General features: G+C 46.3%; 1 protein-coding gene across 2 annotated transcripts in view; it reads left to right on the forward strand.

Moving 5' to 3' along the window:
* The window catches only part of DIS3L (DIS3 like exosome 3'-5' exoribonuclease), a 49,896-nt gene that overhangs the window by 23,050 nt on the left and 4,199 nt on the right, over positions 1 to 22,647 (forward strand). For both annotated transcript variants that reach the window (XM_040414291.1, XM_040414292.1), the window contains exons 7-15: positions 2,947 to 3,123; positions 3,245 to 3,414; positions 3,535 to 3,696; positions 3,803 to 4,047; positions 4,694 to 4,786; positions 6,004 to 6,531; positions 8,041 to 8,195; positions 11,496 to 11,662; positions 12,490 to 12,635. In XM_040414291.1, coding sequence (XP_040270225.1) covers positions 2,947 to 3,123; positions 3,245 to 3,414; positions 3,535 to 3,696; positions 3,803 to 4,047; positions 4,694 to 4,786; positions 6,004 to 6,531; positions 8,041 to 8,195; positions 11,496 to 11,662; positions 12,490 to 12,635 — 1,843 coding nt within the window. The remainder of the gene's footprint in view (positions 1 to 2,946; positions 3,124 to 3,244; positions 3,415 to 3,534; positions 3,697 to 3,802; positions 4,048 to 4,693; positions 4,787 to 6,003; positions 6,532 to 8,040; positions 8,196 to 11,495; positions 11,663 to 12,489; positions 12,636 to 22,647) is intronic.

Consider the following 22,647-nt stretch of genomic DNA (forward strand, 5'->3'; position numbering starts at 1 on the left):
TAGTGGGGAGCGGGGAGCAGTGTACTTACCGTCCGTGCGGCTCCCCGGGCGCTCCAGAGTGACGTCAGGGCGCCCCAAGCTCATGGATCATGTGATCACATGGATCACGTCATCCATGCGCATGGGGCGCTCTGACGTCATTCTGGAGCGTCCGGGGAGCCGCACGGACTGTAAGTATACCGCTCCCCCGCTCCCCACTACTACTATGGCAACCAGGACTTTAATAGCGTCCTGGGTGCCATAGTAACACTGAACGCATTTGGAAGACGGTTCCGTCTTCAAATGCTTTCAGTACACTTGCGTTTTTCCGGATCCGGAGTGTAATTCCGGCAAGTGGAGTACACGCCGGATCCGGACAACGCAAGTGTGAAAGAGGCCTTAGACCAGGGCTCCATGCCATTCAAAAGCTCACAATGATCGCCTGTGCCCAGTAAATTGGATTACATGACATTACATGTGATGTATTGGTAAAAGAAAAAAAGGCAAGTGTTGCATTTTTGCAGTTATTGTAGGAAATCATCCTCCCCCAATTTTCATCAATTTAAGCTTTTAGACTATATGCAAGTTTGCATGAGATTGCAGTGCTAAAAATTACTCTTTGCTTCTCCTACTAGATATGTCCTCTCCTGTTTATAAATTCTCTCATCCCTTGGTATCACAGACTTGACCCTCTTCTGGATGTCCCTTTTTTAATTTTTTTTATCAGATCTTTTTTTATTGAAGTTTCATATACAACATATAAGCATATGGAAACAGCATTAACTGTCAGACAGGATCCCGCTATGTGCAGGCGTGTGTATCAGTTACATAATAAAACGTTTGTCATCACGTTAAACAAATGTGATCCATCCTGAAACCATCCCATCCCCCCGCTCCCCTGCCCCCCTCCCCCTCCGTGTGACCACTCTTACAGTAAAAAGTAAAATACTGCAATACCGTTTACACTTGATATCCCCGTAGATGCAACAACTACTTATGCACTCTTTAATTAGTCCTCCCAAACCCTCGAACAACCATACCATTCCATATGTCCATCAATCTTTGAGACACCCGGTCAGGACCGGCTAGCCACATCTGCCACTGCTTCTGGAATTTTTGTACCGTACCTTTTTTAATGTAGATACCACTCTCCATAGATATCATATGATTAACCTTATTTATCCACTCGGATTCGGATGGGGGGCTTGATTGTATCCAGTGCATAGCAATGGATTTACGAGCAACATATAGCAATTTGGTGACCGCTAGTTTATGATTAGTGGACATGGAGAGGTCTTCCACATACCCAAGATAACCCACCAAAGGCACTTTCGTTAAGGTGATGTCATAACTTTCTTCAATTTGTTTGTATACTGCACTCCAAAAATGCTCCAGTTCCGAACAGGACCAGCACATATGGATCAGGTCTGCTTCCGGGGCATACAATCGACCTTTAGTGTCTTTCATCCACACACCACCTCATCATCTCGACCGCTCTCTGTTGATGTCCCTCAAGGCTCTGTCCTAGGATCCCTACTCTTCTCTATCTATACCATCGGCTTGGGTCAGCTCACAGTTTCATGGATTTCGGAACCAGTTTGACACTCACCTGACCCAGATCTTAAACTAGACAAATCTGTAATTCTGGTATCGGCTGTTTTCTCCTTTTCCTCCCACTTTCTTATGGACCCTTTACACAGGCCAACAATTGAACAGATTATCGCTAACCAATGTTACTAGTAACGCTCATTAGCGATGATCTTGCGGTGTAAATGCCATGCCGGTTACCCAATGAATGAGCAAAATGCTCGTTCACTGGGTAATTGTATCTTTTGTGCAGCACAAAAGATCATTGTTTCCCAGTAAACCCGATCTGCTGCTGGGAAACAGTATGGGGAAGAGCAATGGCATTAGTGATCGCTCCTCCCCATACTGTGGAGGAGATCGCTGCATGTGAATGGACCGGTCTTCTCCGCTAGCAATCGGCAAATTGTCGGGAAGGAACGCTTCCTTCCAAACAATCTGCTAGATCGTTGTCCCGCGTAAAGGGACCATAAAACTCAACATGGAGGGGACTTAATTCATCATCTTTCAACTATCTTATCTCCCCTACCAGAGCTATTAGTCACAATTAATTGCTTCACACTATCCTCAGTCTTGCAAGTCTTCTGCTTCAGGATTATCTTTGTTTCCACCCTGTGTTTTAAACTGCACATCTAAGCACCTCCTGCCACTTCCATCTGAAAAACATTTCTTGTATCTGCTCTTTACTCTACTCTAGTGCTAGTGCATTCCTTCATCTCCTGCCTAGACTGCTGCAACATCTTCCTCTGTGTCCTCCCATCTAACACTCTTGCGCTCCTCCAGTGCGCCTCTACTGTCCGGTTAATCCTCTTCCAATCCCTTCTTTGGTTTCCTATTGCCAGAAATGTTGACAACAATAAGGTCTATAACCTATCCCCTCCATCTATCTCTGCCCTACTCTCCTCCCCATGTGCAGTCTTCCTTCTTTGCTCTCCACTTGCCTGCTCCTTACACGATTTTCTCCAATATTTCTCATTTGCCTACCCTACTACTCTGGAACTTTGTGCCCTAGCAAGTCAGACTCCCCATCTCGATTGAGACCTTCAAATGCAACTTTAAAATCCACGTTATCAGGAAAGCCTACAATAACCCTGCTGTCACCACACTACCCTCTCAGCATTCGCGTCACCCACTGCCTCCTTTCCTTGTAGATTATAAGTTGTAAGCTGGGCAAATTTCTCTTTCCCGTGTACCAGTATTATATTATGTATGTGAACCCTCAGTTGACATAATGAAATGCCCTGTTAAAGAGCGGCATATTATAATCACTGGTTCACTGAACTTGTAAAACAAACGGTGCAAAAAAAAACCCATTGTGTTGTTGGTTAGTAGCACGTGATGTAGAATCCTAGTTAAGATAACTGCCGGTCATTCATATCCTAGACCTACAGAGTGATATTCTGATCCATGGTACTAAGGCCCGGAACAGAGCAATCCATGGAGACCTGGTGGCTGTGGAAGTTCTTCCTAAATGTGACTGGAAGGGGAGAATTGGAGCGCTGTGTGAGAACGAGGCAGATGAGAGAGCCGTGGATACACAGAGCGAGGTTATGATGACTGGTGAGTAGGCTAGTGTTGTTTTTAGTGATTATATGAGGAGAACAGAGCTAAGCTCACGTATGTTCTATAGAGCATGAGATGGTGATGAAATTCTAATACCAGTTGTCACATGTCTATCTAGGTCGTGTTGTGGGGGTGCTACAACGGAATTGGAGGGATTATGTGGTTACGTTGCCGTCTAAGGAAGAGAGACAAACTCAGGGAAAAAATGCACAGAAAGTTCTTGTGACTCCTTGGGACTATAGAATCCCCAAAATCCGGATCAGCACCCAGCAATCGGAGACTCTGCAGGTACATTAAACAGACATTTATGTATTAGTAGACAGTGTTCTTAGAAGCTCTCTATGCTTTCATGTACAGTCATGACTATGATTGCTGGATAATAATTCTGTGTGTTTTATTTTTGATCAGGATTATAGGGTAATAGTGAGGATAGATTCCTGGGAATCCACCTCTCTCTATCCAAACGGACACTTTGTGCGAGCGCTGGGGCGTATCGGTGACCTGGAAGCAGAAATCGCATCTATTTTAGTGGAAAACAGTATTAGCACAAACCCTTTCTCCGAAGCCCAGGTCAGTTTTTATCCTAGAACACTAAATGGCCCTGCTCAGTTTCAGTATGAGCATATGCAGTTTGGGCTGTGTTATTGGAGGATGGTCATATCTTGTCTCTTAACAGCTTGCAGAAATGCCAACTAACAGCCCAGAGAACCCATGGCGGGTTGCCCCAGAAGAATGTGATCGACGGGACTTGAGGGAGACTCATTTGATACTCAGCATTGACCCAGAGGGCTGTGAAGATGTGGATGATGCACTCTCCATTCGGGCTCTAAGGAGTGGCCATTTAGAGCTTGGTGTCCACATTGCAGATGTCACACACTTTGTGAAACCAAACTCTTACACGGACATGGAAGCCAAAGTAAGGTTAGTGAGATCCCCGATTGTATATCCCATCTGCTCTGCTAAGGCTGGGTTCACATCATGTTTTTACCTTCCTTTTAATGTATACAAAAAACGTATATGTTAAACGGATGCCTCAGACTGGTGCCATACAGTGGCATCCGTTCACCACAGAGTTACATTGTAAAAAAAAATTACCGTAAACAATATACGTTTTTCTTTGTTTTTTTTACCGGACTGCTGGATACTAGAATGTGGTCTGCTGCATTTTTGTATCCTTTTTTTTGTAATGCATACGTAAAACGGAGGCATAAACCGTGATGGGAACCCACCCCAACAAATATATCATGTGATGGCATTATAAAGAAATTTCATATTGTGTTAAGTTGTGATTTATGTGCAAATGTTCCATTTCCTCTACCTGTGCATTTTTGTCAGAGGACAAGCAGGTGATTACTGGGGTCCCTCAAAGGGAACACCATAAAATCTGCTAGTTAATAAGGTACATGCTTGTACGAAAGAGGCTATCCAGAGTTGTCAGACCTAAATTACAAATATACTATACACTCCCCCCTCTACATTCCTGTATTTATTCACCATCACTCCTAACATCCTATCACCTGCTAATTGTGTTCTTTTCTTTAAGCATTTTTATTTTTTCCTTATGCAGGGCTACCACTTACTACCTTGCTGACCGTCGCTACGACATGCTGCCTCATATCCTCAGTGCAGATCTGTGCTCCTTGCTTGGGGGTGTGGACAGGTAAATTTGCTGATATTATTATAAGCTTTTTAGCAGTAGTAACAATACATTCCATAGGTCTCACACTATATTCTGGCAGCGCAACAATATGTTTCATGATCCTTTTTCATCCTGTCAACAATTCGGAACTCAGGAATTGTGTGGTGTGCACACAAAATGTGTTGTCTGTGTCTAGCTTAACCCCCAAACAGTCACATTAAAATTGGAAAAACCCTCCTGAAAATGTCCCTTTTTTTTACTAATCAGAGATTTTGAATTTATGCCTGAAGTAAATCTAGTGGGCGCACAACTCATAGGACACATGTGCATTTTTAACTAGTTTTAGCCTTAAAGCGGTTGTCCGAGTTATGAAAAAGAAATATATAGCACTGTCAATCTGATGGTCAGCAATATATAACTAAGCTAAGCAAGTTTTAGGCAAAAAAAATATATATTTCCTCATTTCACCGGATTGAGTAATAATTTTACTTATTTTGATTTTATGCAGGACAATACTTGTTCTATCCTTTTACCTGTATAAAATATAGTACAGGTCTATAACCATTTTAGCTAGCAGTCTCTCTTCAATCAATATATTAAGTATATTGGCCTCACCCTTAAAGGGGTTGTCTCACTAAAGCAAATGGCATTTATTATGTAGAGAAAGTTAATACAAGCCACTTACTAATGTATTGTGATTGTCCATATTGCCTCCTTTGCTGGCTGGATTATTTTTCCATCACATTGTACACTGCTTGTTTCCATGGTTATTACCACTCTGCAGTCTTCCGGCCTACGCACACTTCTGCGGTCCAGGCCACCAGAGGGGCTGGTGCTTTTTCCTATTGTGTGCAAGCACGACCACCACTGATGGATTGCAGGGTGGTCATAACCCCTGGATACGAGCAGTGTATAATGTGATGAAAAATGAATCCAGCCAGCAAAGGAGGCAATATGGATAATCACAATACATTAGTAAGTGGCTCGTATTAACTTTCTCTACATGATAAATGCCATTTGCTGAAGTGAGACAACCCTTTAATAGACAAGCAAAAAGTGTCTTATGAGTTTCTAATGCTTTGAATGCTACAATGCATAATACATGATTGGGGACATTAATACAACCTATTGACAGGCTCTGATTGGTTACTAGTGGTACCACATGACATGAGTGTGGTTTATATTATTCCTATTAGTCTATATTTATGCCAGTAAATTCCACATTTGCTTCTACACAGGTATGCAGTGAGTGTAATGTGGGAGTTGGACAGCACAACGTATGAAATTCGCAGAGTCTGGTATGGACGCACCATCATCCGCTCTTCCTACAAGCTGAGTTATGAGGTGGCTCAACAGCTGCTGGATGGAGATCTTGAGCCACTTGGCACTGAGCCTGAGCTAAAGCCTCTATTACAGGACTCTGCTCAACTGGATCGCCTCCTATGGGCAATACGTAAACTGACTGAGGTCGCCCAAGCTGTCAGGTCACGGAGAGATATGCATGGCGCACTGGAGTTGGAAGGGGTGGAAATACGGGTTCAGTTGGGGGAGGAACACAGCATTGATGACTTGGTTCCTAAGCAGCCCTTGCAGGTTCATGAGACTATAGCAGAATGTATGATTCTAGCTAATCACTGGGTTGCCAAAAAGATTTGCGAGAGCTACCCTCAGCAGGCATTACTCCGACTTCACCCACCTCCACGACAGGAGTTTTTCAAAGAGCTGAAAGAGACTGCTCACGCAAAAGGATTTTCCATTGATACACGGTGAGTTCAGTACTTGGCTAGATATGTTCTTTTTTTTTCCATTTGGTGTTAGGTCTCATGCACATGGCTGTTGGTCAGCCAAGCCTGTACTGTGGCCCGCAAACAGCGGGTCCACAATATGCGGGCACTGGCTGTGTGCACCCCGCATCACGGATGTGGACCCTTTCACTTGAATGGGTCTGAAATCCGGAAGGTCCGGTGCGGAACGGAGACACAGAAGCACTCCGTAGTTTCTCTTCATGCCTCCGCACCGTAAAAAAAAATAGAACATGTTCTATTTTTTTACTGTGCGAATGGAGAACGGATCCATTCAAGTTGAATGGGTCTGAAACTGTCTGTGGAATCCGCACAGATGTTGCCTGTGCATTGGGGACCGCAAATTGCGGTCCCCAGTGCACGGAATGGCTGACCAACGGCCGTGTGCATGAGCCCTTAGCCTGACGCTGATGCACCATGTTCTGCAGGAGTACGTGAAGTCAGGTTGCCTCCTCTAGATACTATTCTCCAAGGCTTGTGTAGAAAAGGTACACTTAAAGATAGTAGTTCTAACTGCCTTCTCCTACACTGCAAACCATAGGGTAGTACCTCCTGTACTCAAGGTAAAATGAAAGTAGGGGATAAAAGTGAATGTTCACCTGGTGGTTTTGCTGAAATAAGCACAGCACTGTTGGTCATGTATCATACTAGATCCATACTGGTGCATCCTTGTTATAAGGGTACTTTCACATTTGCGTTAAACTTTTCCGGCATTGAGTTCCATCCTAGGGGCTCAATACCGGAAAAAATGATCAGTTTTATCCTAATGCATTCCGTTCAGTATGCATCAGGATGTCTTCAGTTCAGTCACTGTACGGTTTTTGGACGGCCATGCTGCAGTATTTTCTCCGTCCAAAATTCCGGAACACTTGCCGGAATACCGGCATTATTTTCCATTGAAATGCATTAATGTCGGATCCGGCCCCTAGTGTTCCTGAAAAACGGATCCGGTTTTGCGGTCTGCGCATGTGCAGACCTTTAAAAATTTGAAAAAGATAAATACTGGATCCATTTTTCCGGATGACAACCGGAGAGACTGATACGGATCCGCCTACAAATGGTATCCGTTTGCATACAGATTGCCGGAATCCAGCAACGCAAGTGTGAAAGTAGCCTGAGATCTAAATGATATAAAACAGACTAAAAGTGTAGCTGCGCTGTTGGGCAGTGTAATAAATGAAGTCCCAGGCAATGTATGTACATTGTATGCTTTATTGCAACAATGCCTTAATTGGACCTGATGAAGGGAACAGATCGTGCTAAAAATGCATTGTTGCAATAAAGCTACATGTACCTACAACGCCTGGGAGCTCACACACATCTAGTACAGGTAGACCACAGACCTTGCAGACAGGTACTGACTTATGAATGGCTAGCAAGAAGTTAGATTGGTTTTACTCTGCTGACATCATGTATGTTCTTGCAAATAGCTGTTAATGCATCTAATGGATACCTTTACATTCTCTTTTCCAGCACAAACAAGACTTTGGCTGATTCTTTGGAGAAAGCCAATGACCCATCTGACCCTTTAGTGAACCGGTTACTGCGAGCGATGGCGACTCAGGCCATGTCCAACGCGCAGTATTTCTCTACAGGCTCATGCACAGAGGATGAATTCTATCACTATGGTGAGTGCTGTGGTCTGTGAAACATTTGCACATTTACAGTTCTGAACACTACATATCAGGAGCTTTACACGACTGTTGTAATTAATAGATTCATTTATTCCTTTATATTTATATTTATTTGTTCGATTTTGTTTGTTTGGACCCTGAATGGAGAATAACCACTTTTAATTTTGCTAGGTGTTGTAAAAACTACAACTCCCAGTATTCAATTCTATTGTAATTCCAGAAAGAGCCAGGCAAATAAGCATGCTGGAAGTCGTAGTTTGACCATAAATGGAGTGCCGAACGTTGCTGATCTCTAGTGTATAACCTAGACCAGTGATGCCCAACCTACGGCCCGCGGGTCAAATCCGGCCCGCGATGCTGTGTCATGCGGCCCATGCGACTCCTGTGAATAGCACAGGAAGCGCAGCGATGCCGCCTCTGTCTGAAATAGCCATTAACAAAGCTTCTTACAGCAAGAAGCCTTGTTATTGGTTGGTATGAGTGCGCTGGAGCAATACAAGTCGGTTCAGGCAGGGGAAGCCAGCGGGAGCTGGAAGGAGGAGGGGCCGGCTCCCGTGGTGGCTGTAGTAAGGAGAGCGGAGCACTCTGCCGGAGGACCTTGGGCAACATGACAGTGCTGTTGGAGAGGTAAGGAGCATGGAATCATGTGACTGGTCCCCGGTGATCCTCTCCCCCCCCCCCCCCCCTCCTCCTGTCACCCCACTAGCGACCCTGCTCCCTCCTCCTCCTGTCACCTCACTAGCGACCCTGCTCCCTCCTCCTCCTGTCACCCCACTAGTGACCCTGCTCCCCCCCTCCTACTGTCACCCCACTAGTGACCCTGCTCCCCCCCCTTCCTACTGTCACCCCACTAGTGACCCTGCTCCCCTCCTCCTTTCACCTCACTAGTGACCCTGCTCCACCCTCCTTCTGTAACCCCACAGGGAAGAAGCTGAATAGACTTCACTGACTATGATGGGATCCGTTCAGTTTCCGTTTGGGATCCTGTCTTTTTACCGGACACAAAAGTGCTGCATACAAGACTTTTTTGTGTTGTTGTGCCTTTTTTTTTTTATAGGTAAATGCATTGATATCCAATTATTCTAGTCAAGATGGATGTTCATTGCCTTTAAGAGCCATGCTCGACTATAGTTACAATTCTGTATGTTTTGAGTAGGCCAAAGTAAGGTCGCACAAAGGTTTCTGTGTAAAAAGGTTTCCACTCTTCAGTGTTACTCTTCTCATTAATGCACCAGTCTGAGAAGAATCCCCCTTGTCTACTTATAAATTTATGACGGGAGATAAAGATGAGCTATGCAGCTGGTGATAATTACCTATACAATTAGGTATTTATTAATGAAGCAAAATATATAATTATGTATTCATTTAATGAGCCTTAGTCCTTAGCATAAGACAATCAGTAGGACATATATGTATATTTGTTTATATTATATTGTTATATGTTATGAAGACATGTATCCAGTATATTATATATATATTTATCTTTAGGAGAATATTTGTCTGTAAAAGAGTGTCTGTAAAGATGTGTATTTTGTAACAATTAATCACATCTTTGGTATGACAGGAGGTACTAATATATCTGTGAGAAAACAAGGCCATTCATATCATTATGATCCATAGATCAACAGTGTGAGAAACATTCAGAGAGATGCCTAGAGGTCTGTCTCTAATTGCTACAAGTGTCAGAATTAATCCCTATAGCTTTGAATTAAAGCTTCTAAGGTCAAGTGTATAGAATACGTTTTATTCAGACTTGCATAAGTTAACCCTTTATACTATGATGCAAATAGTTTACACAGCAGTGCCACCTAGGTATGAGTAGGTGACATTACAACAGTAGCAAAAGTGCATTCTGGGTAAAGTTATTATGTCACATTTTTTTATCAATGGTCACACCCATCCGACAATGTTTGGAAAGTTCCAAACTAGGAAGGTGTATCTAACTGATAAGTTTGTGATCATAAACCACACAAAGAGAGAGAGAGAGAGAGAGAGGGGACAAGTTGAGCTCTCTAGAGGGGTCTATCAAGATGAAAGTCATGGTGAGATGCGCTATGATGGACCACCCAGCTTTCCTAGGAGCAGAAGTGAGATTCCTACTAGGACTTGGTAAGAGACACAGAAAATGATATTTTCATTTTATTAAGACTAATTTGATAGTGTGGGTGAAATTATACCATCTAGATTGGCAAATAAATAAATTAATTAATTGATCATCTCCATATTGAGATGTAGTATTAGGATATTGTGAGGCTTCATTCTACCTGCAGAAGAATCAAGACTCATAATCTAGCAAAGCATTTAATGCTTTATATTAACGCTATATATATTCATTTGCATGTATCATTGGGTTTATTTACTTATATATGTTTATAATCTTGTAACCAATAAATCTGCATATTTTTATGCCTGTGTATTATTGTATAATGGAGAACTACATTTTTATCATTAACGTCATCTCACGTCAAAAGAACTTAATTATCTGAGGAAATAGTCGGACTCAGATGTGAATTGTATCAATTAGGTTGTCTACGATTCACCAGGTCATGATTTTAAGAATTTATGACAAATTTTATGCATTTTTTTTTTATGGTTAAATATCTTTGACCATAATTTATAATTCTTAATTGAATTACTTCCCGACAGTGTGGTCTTTCGACAGAATCTGAAGGCCTACGTATTATGTATTTTAGTAATGCTCACACGTGCCCCCTTACAGTGTTTGCATTTCTTTCTTGCAAAGCTACCTGGTTCTGGCCCGCAAAATTTATACCATGTCTAGTGCGGAAAATGGTTGGGCACCACTGACATAGACCAAGCTGCTTATTTCGATGCTTGGTTTCTGAAGGTCCCGACTTCCCTATACACATGTATGTATTCTGTTTGAGGAAATGGGAGTAAGCCACCTTCAGACACCTCTGGCAGCAACTTATCTTCCTGAAAACAAAAGGATCATTTATGTTGATATCCATCTGCTCAGTTTCCTGTGACATCTACCATCGGGGAAGAGTTGCGAGGCCCCCCATACACTTCCAATATTTGGCTGACGTTAATCTAATGTTTATGGCCAGCTTTATCTATAGTAGCAAAGAGGTTGTACGCTGCAGATCATATTCTGGAGAGGGAGCAGAGCATCCAAGTGCAGCCTTGAACATTGCATTTTGTAGGAGCTCAGATAACAGAGATCTTTTTGGCAACACATTCGTTGACTTTTTCAAGTTCCAACCAACAAAACTGTGAATGCAGCTCTGCAATATATAATACTGTCAATAAGCCAATGTGTTTCTCTTTCAGGATTGGCTCTTGATAAATACACACACTTCACTTCCCCGATCCGTCGCTATGCTGATATAATAGTGCATCGGCTTCTCCTGGCTGCTATCAACAATGGTCTAAGAGAACATCTTCTTGGAAACAAGGACTTGGAGGAGCTGTGCCGTCATATAAATAATCGCAACCGGGTAAAACATTTGGTGCAATATGCTACAGAAGTTATGTTTCTTTGAATCGCAAGTACAAACTTAAACAACTTTCTAAATTCTTCATTCAAAAAATCCTACCATTTTGCTTCTGTGCACCCTTTACCTACCTGCTGATGCTGCAGAATCTGACATAAATCCACCAAAACACTGCTCCTGTTTCTGACTGCTCTCTCTGCTCTCCCCCTCCTCTCTCTGTGTTGGGGCTCGTTCACATGAACATATTTTGCGTTCCATATACGGGCCGTTTTCTGTGTTCCGTATACGGAACCATTCATTTCAATGGGTCCGCATCCGTTGCTCCGTTCCGCGGCCCCTGTCCTATTCTTGTCCATTTTGCGGACAAGAATCGGCACTTCTATAATAGGCCTCCTGTTCCGTTCCACAAATTGCGGAAGGCACACGGGTGCCATCCATGTTTTGAAGATCCACAATTTTCGGACCGCAAAAAACGGCACGGTTGTGTGAACGAGCCCTTAGAGATTGCAGCAGGGAGGAAGTCGTACATAACAGATGTTTGTGGAGGGGTAGAGGATCTAAAGAGGACAGCTCGCAAAGGCTGTAGAAAGGGAGGAAGGCACGCACAAGTCATTTTGGAGAAGACAGAAGCATCATGACACAGATCCAACGTGTTATTAGGACGGACACATCCACATGAGAAAAATCAGAAACAAGGCAAACTGAATATCGTTGTCTGAAAGGAATTTAAATTAAAAATACTAACGTGCAAAAATTAATTTTCACATCAAAGGTGCCCATAGCCTTTAACTAAAACGCAGCAGCTGAACTAGGCTTCTTGTGCATTGCAGGCTGCCCAGCATTGCCAGAAACAGTCTACAGAGCTCTTCCAGTGCATGTTCTTCAGAGATAAAGACCCGGAGAGTGACCAGCGCTGCATATGTGATGCCATAATATACTCCATCCGCACCAACGGAGTCTTACTGTTCATACCCAGGTAAATGTGATTCCAGTTTAAAATATAATACTGAGATTTACTATCAGTAGAGCTAAGGGAAATCAATTAACAGATCTCTGGTTTTAAAGGGATTGTCCACTTACTAAGACAGAAATGTACATTTTTGTATGGGCTTGTTTGAAGTAATTTAGTCATTTGTTTCAAAATTTGGCTATAAGCTCTACGTTGTCCCCAGATCAAACGAAAGCAGCCGCATGGCACTTCCTGTAACGTGATGATGATCCATCTGCAGATCACATGGTTTACTCTGGTGCCAACTCCACCCCTCGCCGTCTGAGGGGCCACAATGTCATCTACATCTCACTTTAGTTCTAGAAATTAGAGTAGGACATAACATATTTCTATTCACATTAAAGTTTCTCTAATAAAGTTAAATATTGTGGAGCTGCAGGGGGTCAAATGAAACCAGAACTTTGCACCCTTGTCTACTCTTTCAGTCCATCTGAACTGTGTACAGATGTAGGAGAATGGAGGGACCAGGACACTGACAGATCTACAAGAAAATCCTATTGTTTCCTCCTTAGGCTACTTTCACACTCGCGTTTGGTGCGGATCCGTCTTGTATCTACACAGGCGCTCACTGAGCAAGGATTTATACAGTAGTCAATTAACGCAATACTATGTGTATGACTTTGTCTCAGTAGCTCCTTCTAGTGGCTGGATCTGGTAGATTGCACATGTATATTTCTCGTGCATGGCATTGGGGGACACAGCACCATGGGTATATGTCCAACTACCACTAGGAGGCGACACTAGACATAAAAAAGTGTTGGCTCCTCCCCGTTGGGCTATACCCTCTCCACAGACACTAGACAGATCAGTCTTGTTCTAGTGTCCGTAGGATGCAGACCTGACCTGCTTTTTTGTGCAGGTCATCCTGCTACTTTTTTATTTTATTTTTTCTTTCTTTCTCTTCTCTGCAGGGGTGGCTCCATCGTGTTCCACTTTAGTTGCCCCCCTGCGGGCGCGTACTCGGGTACCTGGCAGCCACCCAGTCCCCAAATCTGCTTCCGCAGTGGAATTCCGGCAGTCCCACGGTTCCCGTGTTGAGTCCGCCGTGGGGGTGGTTACTGCTGCGCCTGAAGACGTCTGAGGGTGAGTATGTTAGATTAGGGTCTCCCACCCTCCTTTCCGGGCCTGGGCGCATTCCCCCCTCTCCTCCCTTCCCGGATACCTTATACAGCTCTCATTGCTGTGTGGGTAAATGCCTTGCCTCAGATAGTGCCTTGCTTCTGATACAGTAGATTGTGGATTCAGGCCCCAGCAGAAACTTTTATTTCTCAGCTGTATCCTGGCCCCAGAAGCCCCTGGCCTTCCGTTTTTTCACTCTATGGGGGTCGCTTCTTAAGTTCTCTCCCCCACCTGGCCCCTGTTCGTCGCGGCAGCTCTGGGGCAATTTCGCGGCCGTTCGTCCTCGGCCGCGCTCCACTAATTTAAGCCCCGGCTTTTCGGGCCTACTAGGCCGCATCTCCCCGCCCACTTTCTGTCCTTCCCGTGCTTACTCCGTCACCTCCCCTCCGTGGGGGGAGCCTGGGAGGGGGCTCTCCTGCCTGCCAATCCAGCCCTAGGTTCCCTGCTCTCTCTCAGAGGGGCGGTTCTTCCTCCGGCTGTCGGCTCCTGCTCTCTCCGGTCGCCATCTTCTGCTCCTGCTTGGGGTGCACTGCACAGATCCTGGGGTCTGGTAGGCAGCCTCTGGCTGAATTACTCCGCAGGTTCTTTTTCCTCCCTCCCCTCTCTATTGCTGCATTCTCCTGCAGCCCTGCCACCTGCTCTATAGCTGCTGCAGCACCTCTTGGGGAACGTGACATCCGGGGACAATCGGATCGCAACGTACTCGTGCGTCCGTTGTCTACGGAGGTCTCCATGTGGTCGCCTTGTCCCCCTCCCACCCTTTTGTGTGTAGGTCCCCCCTGAATGGGCTCCCTCCATGTCAAGCCATGGGATCCTTGCCTGACTCGCCCAATCCCTGGCGGAGTCGCTGGAGCGCTGCCTACAAATTGCGGTCTCCTTCCGCCCCCCCCCCCCCCCCCCCCCCCCCAGGGTCCTCCCTACAGATGGGTCACGCTCAAGTACAGGGTCACGCAAGGAGTAGCCCACGGACCCACCTCGGGTGGTCTCAACTATCTTCCACCCCTCCTCGGCATCCTCGGGTCGCCCCAGGACAGGCCTGAGGCTGGTGACGAAGCCTTCTGTCAGTTGCCTCTGGGGACACCTCTGCACCGATTCCCTCGGAACAGAGAATCAGGCGGTCTTCCACCATGCAGAATTCCTCTGTGTGGTCAAGTCAAAACGTGCATGGTGGTACCTACACTACCCAGGTTTGGTACCCCTCTGGTGGGTTTTCGGATAGCGCTCTCCTGCCTGCACAGGTAATTAACGCACAGGTAAGGCAGCCGTCTCCGTGCTTAACAACTGGCACACCGTGCTTAACACTGTACACGACAGACCTTCCTGGTTCCCCTATCCAGGGGCTATGTTCTGGGCAAGCTGATGATTCAGGCAGACGCCACTTGTAGGGTTGGCAACCCTTCTCGGCCTCTAAAGGTTCTTTTGTAGTGCCTGTACCAGAGAATACAGGCCGGCTTATATACCGTGGCGATTACCTCTGTCTGTTTCCAGCCGCCTTGTTACTTTCATAGGTAGAGTTCCTACACCTACTCCAGATGCTGTAGCCATTACTCCTGGCTGGCTCTATGGTGTTTCATGCGGCACTATTTCCCCCTACCGGGCGAGATATACAGACCGCCTTCAATTGCCGTAGCAATTGCAACTGTCTGTTTCCAGCCACCTTGCTCCCTTCACGGTACCTACACCATCTCCTGATGCTGTATCCAGTATCCCTGGTGGGCTCTATTGTGTTCCGTGTGGCACTATTTCTCCCTTTCCGGCGAGATATAGAGGCCACTCAATTGCTGTAGCAATTGCCTTTGTTTGGTTCTAGTGGACACCAGGCTGCCGCCTTGGTCCCTTCATGGTAGAGTACCTTCACTATCTCCAGAGGCTGTTGCCGTTGCTCCTGTCTGGCCTTATGGTGTACCTTGCGGCACGGTTTCTCCCTTACCGGACGAGATATTGAGGCCACCTTTTATTGCCGTGGCCACTGCACCTACCTCTTCATAGTGTGCACCAAACAGCCATCTTACTCCCTTCTTAGGTAGAGTTCCTGCACCGTCTCTGATGCTGCAGCCGTTACACCTGTCTGGCTCTATGGTGTACTATGCGGCCCGGTTTCCCTCTTTTCTGGTGGAATAGAGGGCCTCCTTCAGTTGCCATTGCACTTACTTAATTGTGGTGTGCACCTGTCGCTCCTTGTGGTACCGCGCGGCCCTATTTTCCCCTTCCCGAGCGGAATATAGGTACCATTGCTACGGGGCAGCCGTTGCACTTCTCTGGTCCTAGGGTGCACCATGCGGCCACATCGCTCTAATCTTAAATCTAGTACCTCTACCATCTCCAGATGCTGTACTATTGCACCTCTCTGGTCGTGTCTCTTTTAGTACCCACGTGCTGGGCCCTATGGTGCAATCTGTGGCCTATACAGTTGCTGTATTACTGGGTGCTTCCTTCCCCAGGCTCTAATCTGTGCTGCGGATGTTGGTTATTTCCCTTTTTGGTTCTCTATACATCTGCCACTCCGTTACTGTCGTGCTCCTTGTACTTCTCAAGGCACTGTCCACAACGGCCATCCTGGTTCAGCATGAACTTGGTATCCATATCTGGCAGGGGTGGGCCAGCCCAACCCCCTCCGCCACCTTGTCGGTCTATTGCCCAGTATAGGGCTGATCTGTTCTGATCTGATGGGTGGTCCACAGTGGCGTACCGTCAATATAGGCAGACCACACACTGGCTATGGGGCCCGTGAGGTTAGGGGGCCCGGCCAGTCTGCATGGCCCCGCCCCCTTTCCGACCTGAATACACGCTGCATTAGTTAACAGTAGAGAGATAAATACTGGCAATGGGGCGTTTGGGTCGGCAGCCCTGGGCCCAGTGTCAATGAGGGGTACATTGCCACCCCAAACGCCCCAGAGCCATTACATATTTACATTTTCATTTGGCATTATACACAGCAGGCTGGAAGGAGGGAAGGAGCAGGGAGAGTGAGCAGCCGATTCCTCCAATCAGGAAGCAGCTCACTGCCTGATGTGCCCGCCCCTCTGTGAGGTCTTTGGTGGAAGTTTGCTCCCACAGCTAGCAGCACGGTAAAGTACCAGCCCTGCATTTACTGTTATCAGCAGTGATGTCCCACATCCTCTGGGTCCTCCTGCACTTCTCTATGCTTGTTAACCCCCAGCACTGCCTTCACTACTCCTACTCTGTGTGAGAGGGCAGAAGGAAGCAGAAGCGCTCTGCAGGATGGAGCTGACAGGAAGATGGGCTGTTTGCTGCAGCAGTGTGACTGTACTTACAGCTGTCAGGGTCAGACAGGAGCCTCAGCTCTGCTTACTGTAGGGCATATGTATTCTTTCATATGGGACCTGGCATGTCCTGGATGCTCCAGATAGACTACCTCTGAGTTAAAAGGATGGGACATGACTAAAATTGCTCAGCTCTGCTCCCTGTTAATAACAAAGGGAGAAGTTGAGCTGTGAGACAGAGATCTAATGCTGTGGACCTGCAGAAGATCTGTCCCAGGGGTCACATTGACCAGTGTGGACAGTCCTGCTGCAGTAATTAACCCTATAGGCTCTCCTCTGATTTACACCTATCATAAAATAAATAAAACTTAAAGGGTAAGGCCGAGTTCATGTCCCGTTTTTTCCATCCGTTTCATGTATACATACAGTGGCATCCTTCATCATAGAGTTTGAAAGAAAAATTTATATGTTAACCTATACGGTTTTTCTACTGGACTCTGCAGGATAGAAAAGCATAGGGTGCAGCACTTTTTTTTATTCCCCCCCCCCCCCCCCAACATATAAGTAAAAACGGATGGCAAAAACGTGATGTGACCACAGCCTAACCTTTTATTTAGCTCCTAATGTACCCCGCACCTTCACTAATCAGCTTTAATTATTAAACTTTTTATTGGGGGGGGGCCCAATTCTGAGTTTTGCTATGGGGCCCCATGATTTCTATGTACGCCCCTGGTGGTCCACTTACAACTACGCTCCCTACACCATGGCCAGGTGGTTGCTTGTTTTTGTGCTAGGGTTGCTCTTGCCATCCCTATCAAATACTACTGTCTGCTGCACTCCACGTTCCCCATGTTAAGAGGAGTACCCGCGTTGTTTTCTATTACGGGGCGGACCATTCCTGGTGGAGTACAGTGATCTCCACTGGATCTTCTCCGTGTTGGGGTACGTAACTTGGTGTGCACCGGCCGCTGCAGCAGTTTTCGGTCATCACTGGATGTCCTCCGCCACACGGAATCCTTCTGGGGTCAGCGACATTATCCTCGCTGGACATTCTCCCTAATGAGTTAGGGACAGAGCCACTGAGCGCCACACACCTGCCTGGTAGGTGAATTTTCTGCTGATTGCTCTGGCATCGCACAGGGTTCCGTAGTTCCTTCTGGATGCGGGTGTTCCCTTATATTCTCTGCTCAGTTGTGCTATCTGACAGAGGGCAGTCCCCTGGGACCTTGCTATTGTCTGCGCCTGACAGGTACTCTCTCCCCCTGGGAGTCTTCTGTATGTCGGTCGCAGCTGGTTTCTACATTTCGTGTAGTCACTCCAGTTTCTTTTATGGCGACTTCGCCATTCCTTATGCATATGGGTGTCTGTTGTTTTAGTGGTACAACCCAAGCCGCTGTACTTGCCCTCCCCGGGACAATGTATGCAGATTGCTAGCCACTATTCTTGAATGGCTAGTTGTCCATGGCCAATTCCTTCCCATATGATAGTTCCTTTCATTTGTTCTTGGGCGGGTACTCCTTTTTGGATTCCTTGTCCCCGTTCATTTGACCACACGGATTCTGTATGATACTCGTTGTTTGGGAGGGGCCTGGGTTGATTGTTCCCCTTGCAGGTTCCAATAGCCTTGTGGAACTTTTGGGATTCGTGTCTATCTTCCCATCCTCCCACGTCAAGTACCTGGTGTTGAGTGGTTTAGTGCTACGGTCTGCATTTCCACCCTCCTTCGGGAGGGATTTTCTCCTGTTTGTAGAACCTTCCTCCTTAGTCTGTTGGGAGTGCTCTCCTTCTCCTCCCATGTCCCTCAGTCCAGTGTGTCCCTGCTGAGTTTTCCTGGGCCTGCATCTCCCTGATACTTCATTTGGCCGGAGTTCCTCCTGCCTTGTGCTTCTCAGCGATATTTTGTTTTCAGAGGCTCGTTCCTCGTCTCCTAATTTTGAGATGCAGGGCTTATCTTATCCTTTCTTTTTTCTGGCCTTTACTTACAACCCCCTCCCTTTCCAAGGGTTGGCGGTTTCCCTTAGCGCCTTTGGGGTTTTCTCCTTTCAACAGGACGCTTCACTTCATCACCTGCTTCGCGGTGGGGGGAGTCCTGCTCCCTTCTTATGTGAGCCTTGCAATGGCTTCCCTCACTTCAGTGTGCCCCTGCTGAGTTTTCCTGGGCCTGCATCTGGTCCCCTTTTTTCCCTGATACTTCATTTGGCCGGAGTTTCTCCAGTCTTGCGCTTCTCAGCGGTATTTTGTTTTCAGAGGCTCGTTCCTCGTCCCCTAGTTTTGGGATGCAGGTCTTATCTTTTCTCTTTTTCTGGTTTTTACTTACAACCCCCTCCCCTTCCAAGGGTTGGCGGTTTCCCTTAGCGCCTTTGGGATTTTTTCCTTTCAATAGGGCGCTTAACTTCACCTGCTTTGTGGTGAGGGGAGACCTGCTCCCTTCACATGTGAGCCTTGCTATGGCTTCCCTCACTCGTTTGGCCTTCAGTGATTCCATGTTCCCTTGCTCCCCTGGCCTGTCAAGGGTTGGCCTCAGGGTGTTTGTGCTTTCACCTGAGACTATTAGAATGTTAGGTAGCGCCGATACGCGGTGCTGTCTTACTTTCTCTCCAGCCTTCGGCTGAGCTCTGTGTTCCCCTTTGCCTTCTTCTTGCATTTGGGTCGTTCTCCCAGGCATTTGTCCTGGGGTGCTGGCAGTCGTCTCTGTGGCTTCCTTGGGGTTTCTCCCTTGTTATCAGGCTTCCTGTCTTTTCCATGCTTTTCTCCTGTTGGGTCACATGGTTCTTCCGCACCTGTATGCCCAACAGGTGGCATGGCTGTTCTTTTCCCACCCTCGTGGACTGCTTTGGGACGTCCCATGGTGCTGTGTCCCCCAATGCCATGCACGAGAAAATTGGATTTTTTGTACTCTCCGTAAAATCCTTTTCTCGTAGTAGGCATTCGGGGACACAGATCCCACCCTATTTTTTTTTACTTCCGCTTCTCCGGGCTGGTCTCTTGATCTTTCCCGGTACGGGAGTTGTTCCTTGCCTTTCTTCTCTCTCCTGCTTTTGGTACAAACTGATCTGCCTAGTGTCTGTGGAGAGGGTATAGCCCAACGGGGAGGATCCAACACTTTTTTATGTCTAGTGTCGCCTCCTAGTGGTAGTTGGACATATACCCATGGTGCTGTGTCCCCCAATGCCTACTACGAGAAAAGGATTTTACGGTGAGTACAAAAAATCTAATTTTTATGGCACTGGGGCATGAGGAGCATTGTCAAAACAAAGCAGAGGACATTTCGGGCACAGAAAGAGGTGTGGGAATATGAGGCGGCCTAATGAAGATGTGTGGGGTGAGGTACAGAAACGACCAGGGGAAGCTGCCAGCTTTGTGTGTGTGAAAGATAACAACGAATGTCTGTCCATTTCCTTCACAGCTGGTAGGCCGTTTGTCTGAGCTGGTGGTTATACTTGTAGATCGGGTGCAGGGGCGCTTGCTATGCACTTTGCCTAAGCTTTCTTTTACTCCGATTCAGGTTATGTTTCCCCAGTGTGCTGAAGAGAGAGTGTTCAAGGAGAAGGCGCTGCTGGAAGGCAGCTCCCCCAGCATTCACAGTCCACTCCTGCATCTCCTGTCTATGCCGGGTGCTGATTATATAAAGCAGGTGCCTGTCACCCAGTAATAGGTGCCGCTCTATAGCCATTAGCTCCCAGTAGACTCCAGCACCCAATCTACAAGTATAAAAAGCCATTCAGACAGTTGATGTTACTAACTTGCATCACCCCCCTTCCCTCTGTGTATAAGGTTTAGTGCCTACTCCGCCTGCCCCTTGTCCCAGCCCCATCTTTCAGGTTCTACATCAAAGCCCCTGTTCTCTCCCAGTCACTGTGCCTATTCTGCCAGCAATGGTTCAGAGCAGTCCCAGTTGTGGGCACTGACTTCTTCCTTCCATGACAGTTCTCCAGTACAATCTCTGGCTTTAGCTTAGCATGACATGACATGCAGAAGGGCTAAAGCATATGCATATGAAAAATCACAATGATGATGCTATTAAACAAAATATCAACTGTCATGTATGTGCATAAATAACATATCACCTTTCCTCCGGGTATAAAGAAACGTCTAGTGATTTATTTATTTTTTTCATATGTATTTGCTTTTGCCCTTCTGTGTGTCCTGTATTAATTACATTCCTTTTATGTATGGCTGTGTCTTGCATTTTTTTTTTGTTGTTTTTTTTTTTTTATCAAGTCCCTTTTTTCCATCCTTTTTTCATTGCTGTATTGTGATGTGATTTGTATTCAATACATTGGTATATTTTTCTTGTATCTGTGGACTTCTTTTTGTTGGTTACGTTATGTAGTAGTGAAGGGCCCTTGTGCCATTTATAGAGGACTAATGTAGAGTTTATCTTTTAGCTTAGCATGAGCCACAGCTTCCTGTGATGAGTCCTCATCCGCACAGTTCTCTTAATGATAAGGAAGAGTGCTCTATGAGTATTTGGCAGATCACCAAGGATGCATTGGTGTAGTGCTACCAGGCTCGCCGGACTGAACACAATGAGGAACTTTTTACTAAGGCTACTTTCACACTAGCGGAACGGACCTCCGGCACGCTGTTCAGTCGGGTGAACAGCCTGTCGGATCCGTCCTGCCGCTAGTGACCGCATGCCTCCGGACTGCCGCTCCGTCCCCATTGACTATAATGGGGGCGGAGTTCCGGCGAGGCACGGCAGCGCACAGCAAGAGGCTGCCGGAATAAATGTCGGACATGTCGTAGTTTTATTCCGGCAGCCTCTCGCCGGAACTCCGCCCCCGCCCCCTTTATAGTCAATGGGGACGGAGCGGCAGTCTGGAGGCACACTTTCACTAGCGGCAGGACGGATCCGACAGGCTGTTCACCCATGCCACTAGTGTGAAAGTAGCCTTAGAAAATGCATGTTATAGTCCAAACCAGGGATGTCCAACCTGCGGCCCTCCAGCTGTTGCAAAACTACAACTCCCAGCATGCCCGGACAGCTCACAGCTATGAACCTACAGCGGGGCATGGTGGGAGTTGTAGTTTTACAACAGCTGGAGGGCTGCAGGTTGAGCATCCCTGGTCCAAACAATATGGCCTTTGCCAGTGAATTGGTGACTCCAGTGCACAGACAACAGAACTGGTTTAAAAAAAACCATATTTCTGCTTGTGCATTTTGAGTTGTAAGTAACTCTTAAAAGGGGTTGTCTGGCTTTGTGATATTTGTAGCTCTGGGCAGGATTGTGTTCTACCCACTGAAAAAATCATACTCGCCTACTCTCCAATGCTCCCTTTCAGCTCCATTTAATGGTACAACGGATACAACGAGTTCCTGATAAAAATGTCCCAAAGCTGGACAACCCCCTAAGTTATGGCATTTAGCCCAGGCCAACGTAGTATAGAGAAATTGTAATAGGACAGCACTACCTTTCGATTTGTCTCAGTAAGTCCTTTCGGTGTCTGATCCTAGCCTCTTTATTATTCACCCAGCGTGTAACCTTTCAACTCCACTGTGCCTTTATCAAGCATGCAGTGGAGTCGAAACGTTGCATGCTGGGTGAATAATAAACACTGATCTGATTTGAGAAGCTGGAGTGCCGTGTTTTTTTTTGTTTTTTTTCTGTATTTCTTCATTTAGCCCAGGCCAC

The sequence above is a fragment of the Bufo bufo genome, chromosome 1 (genome assembly GCF_905171765.1).
Source record: "Bufo bufo chromosome 1, aBufBuf1.1, whole genome shotgun sequence".
In the NCBI taxonomy this organism is placed as follows: domain Eukaryota; kingdom Metazoa; phylum Chordata; class Amphibia; order Anura; family Bufonidae; genus Bufo; species Bufo bufo.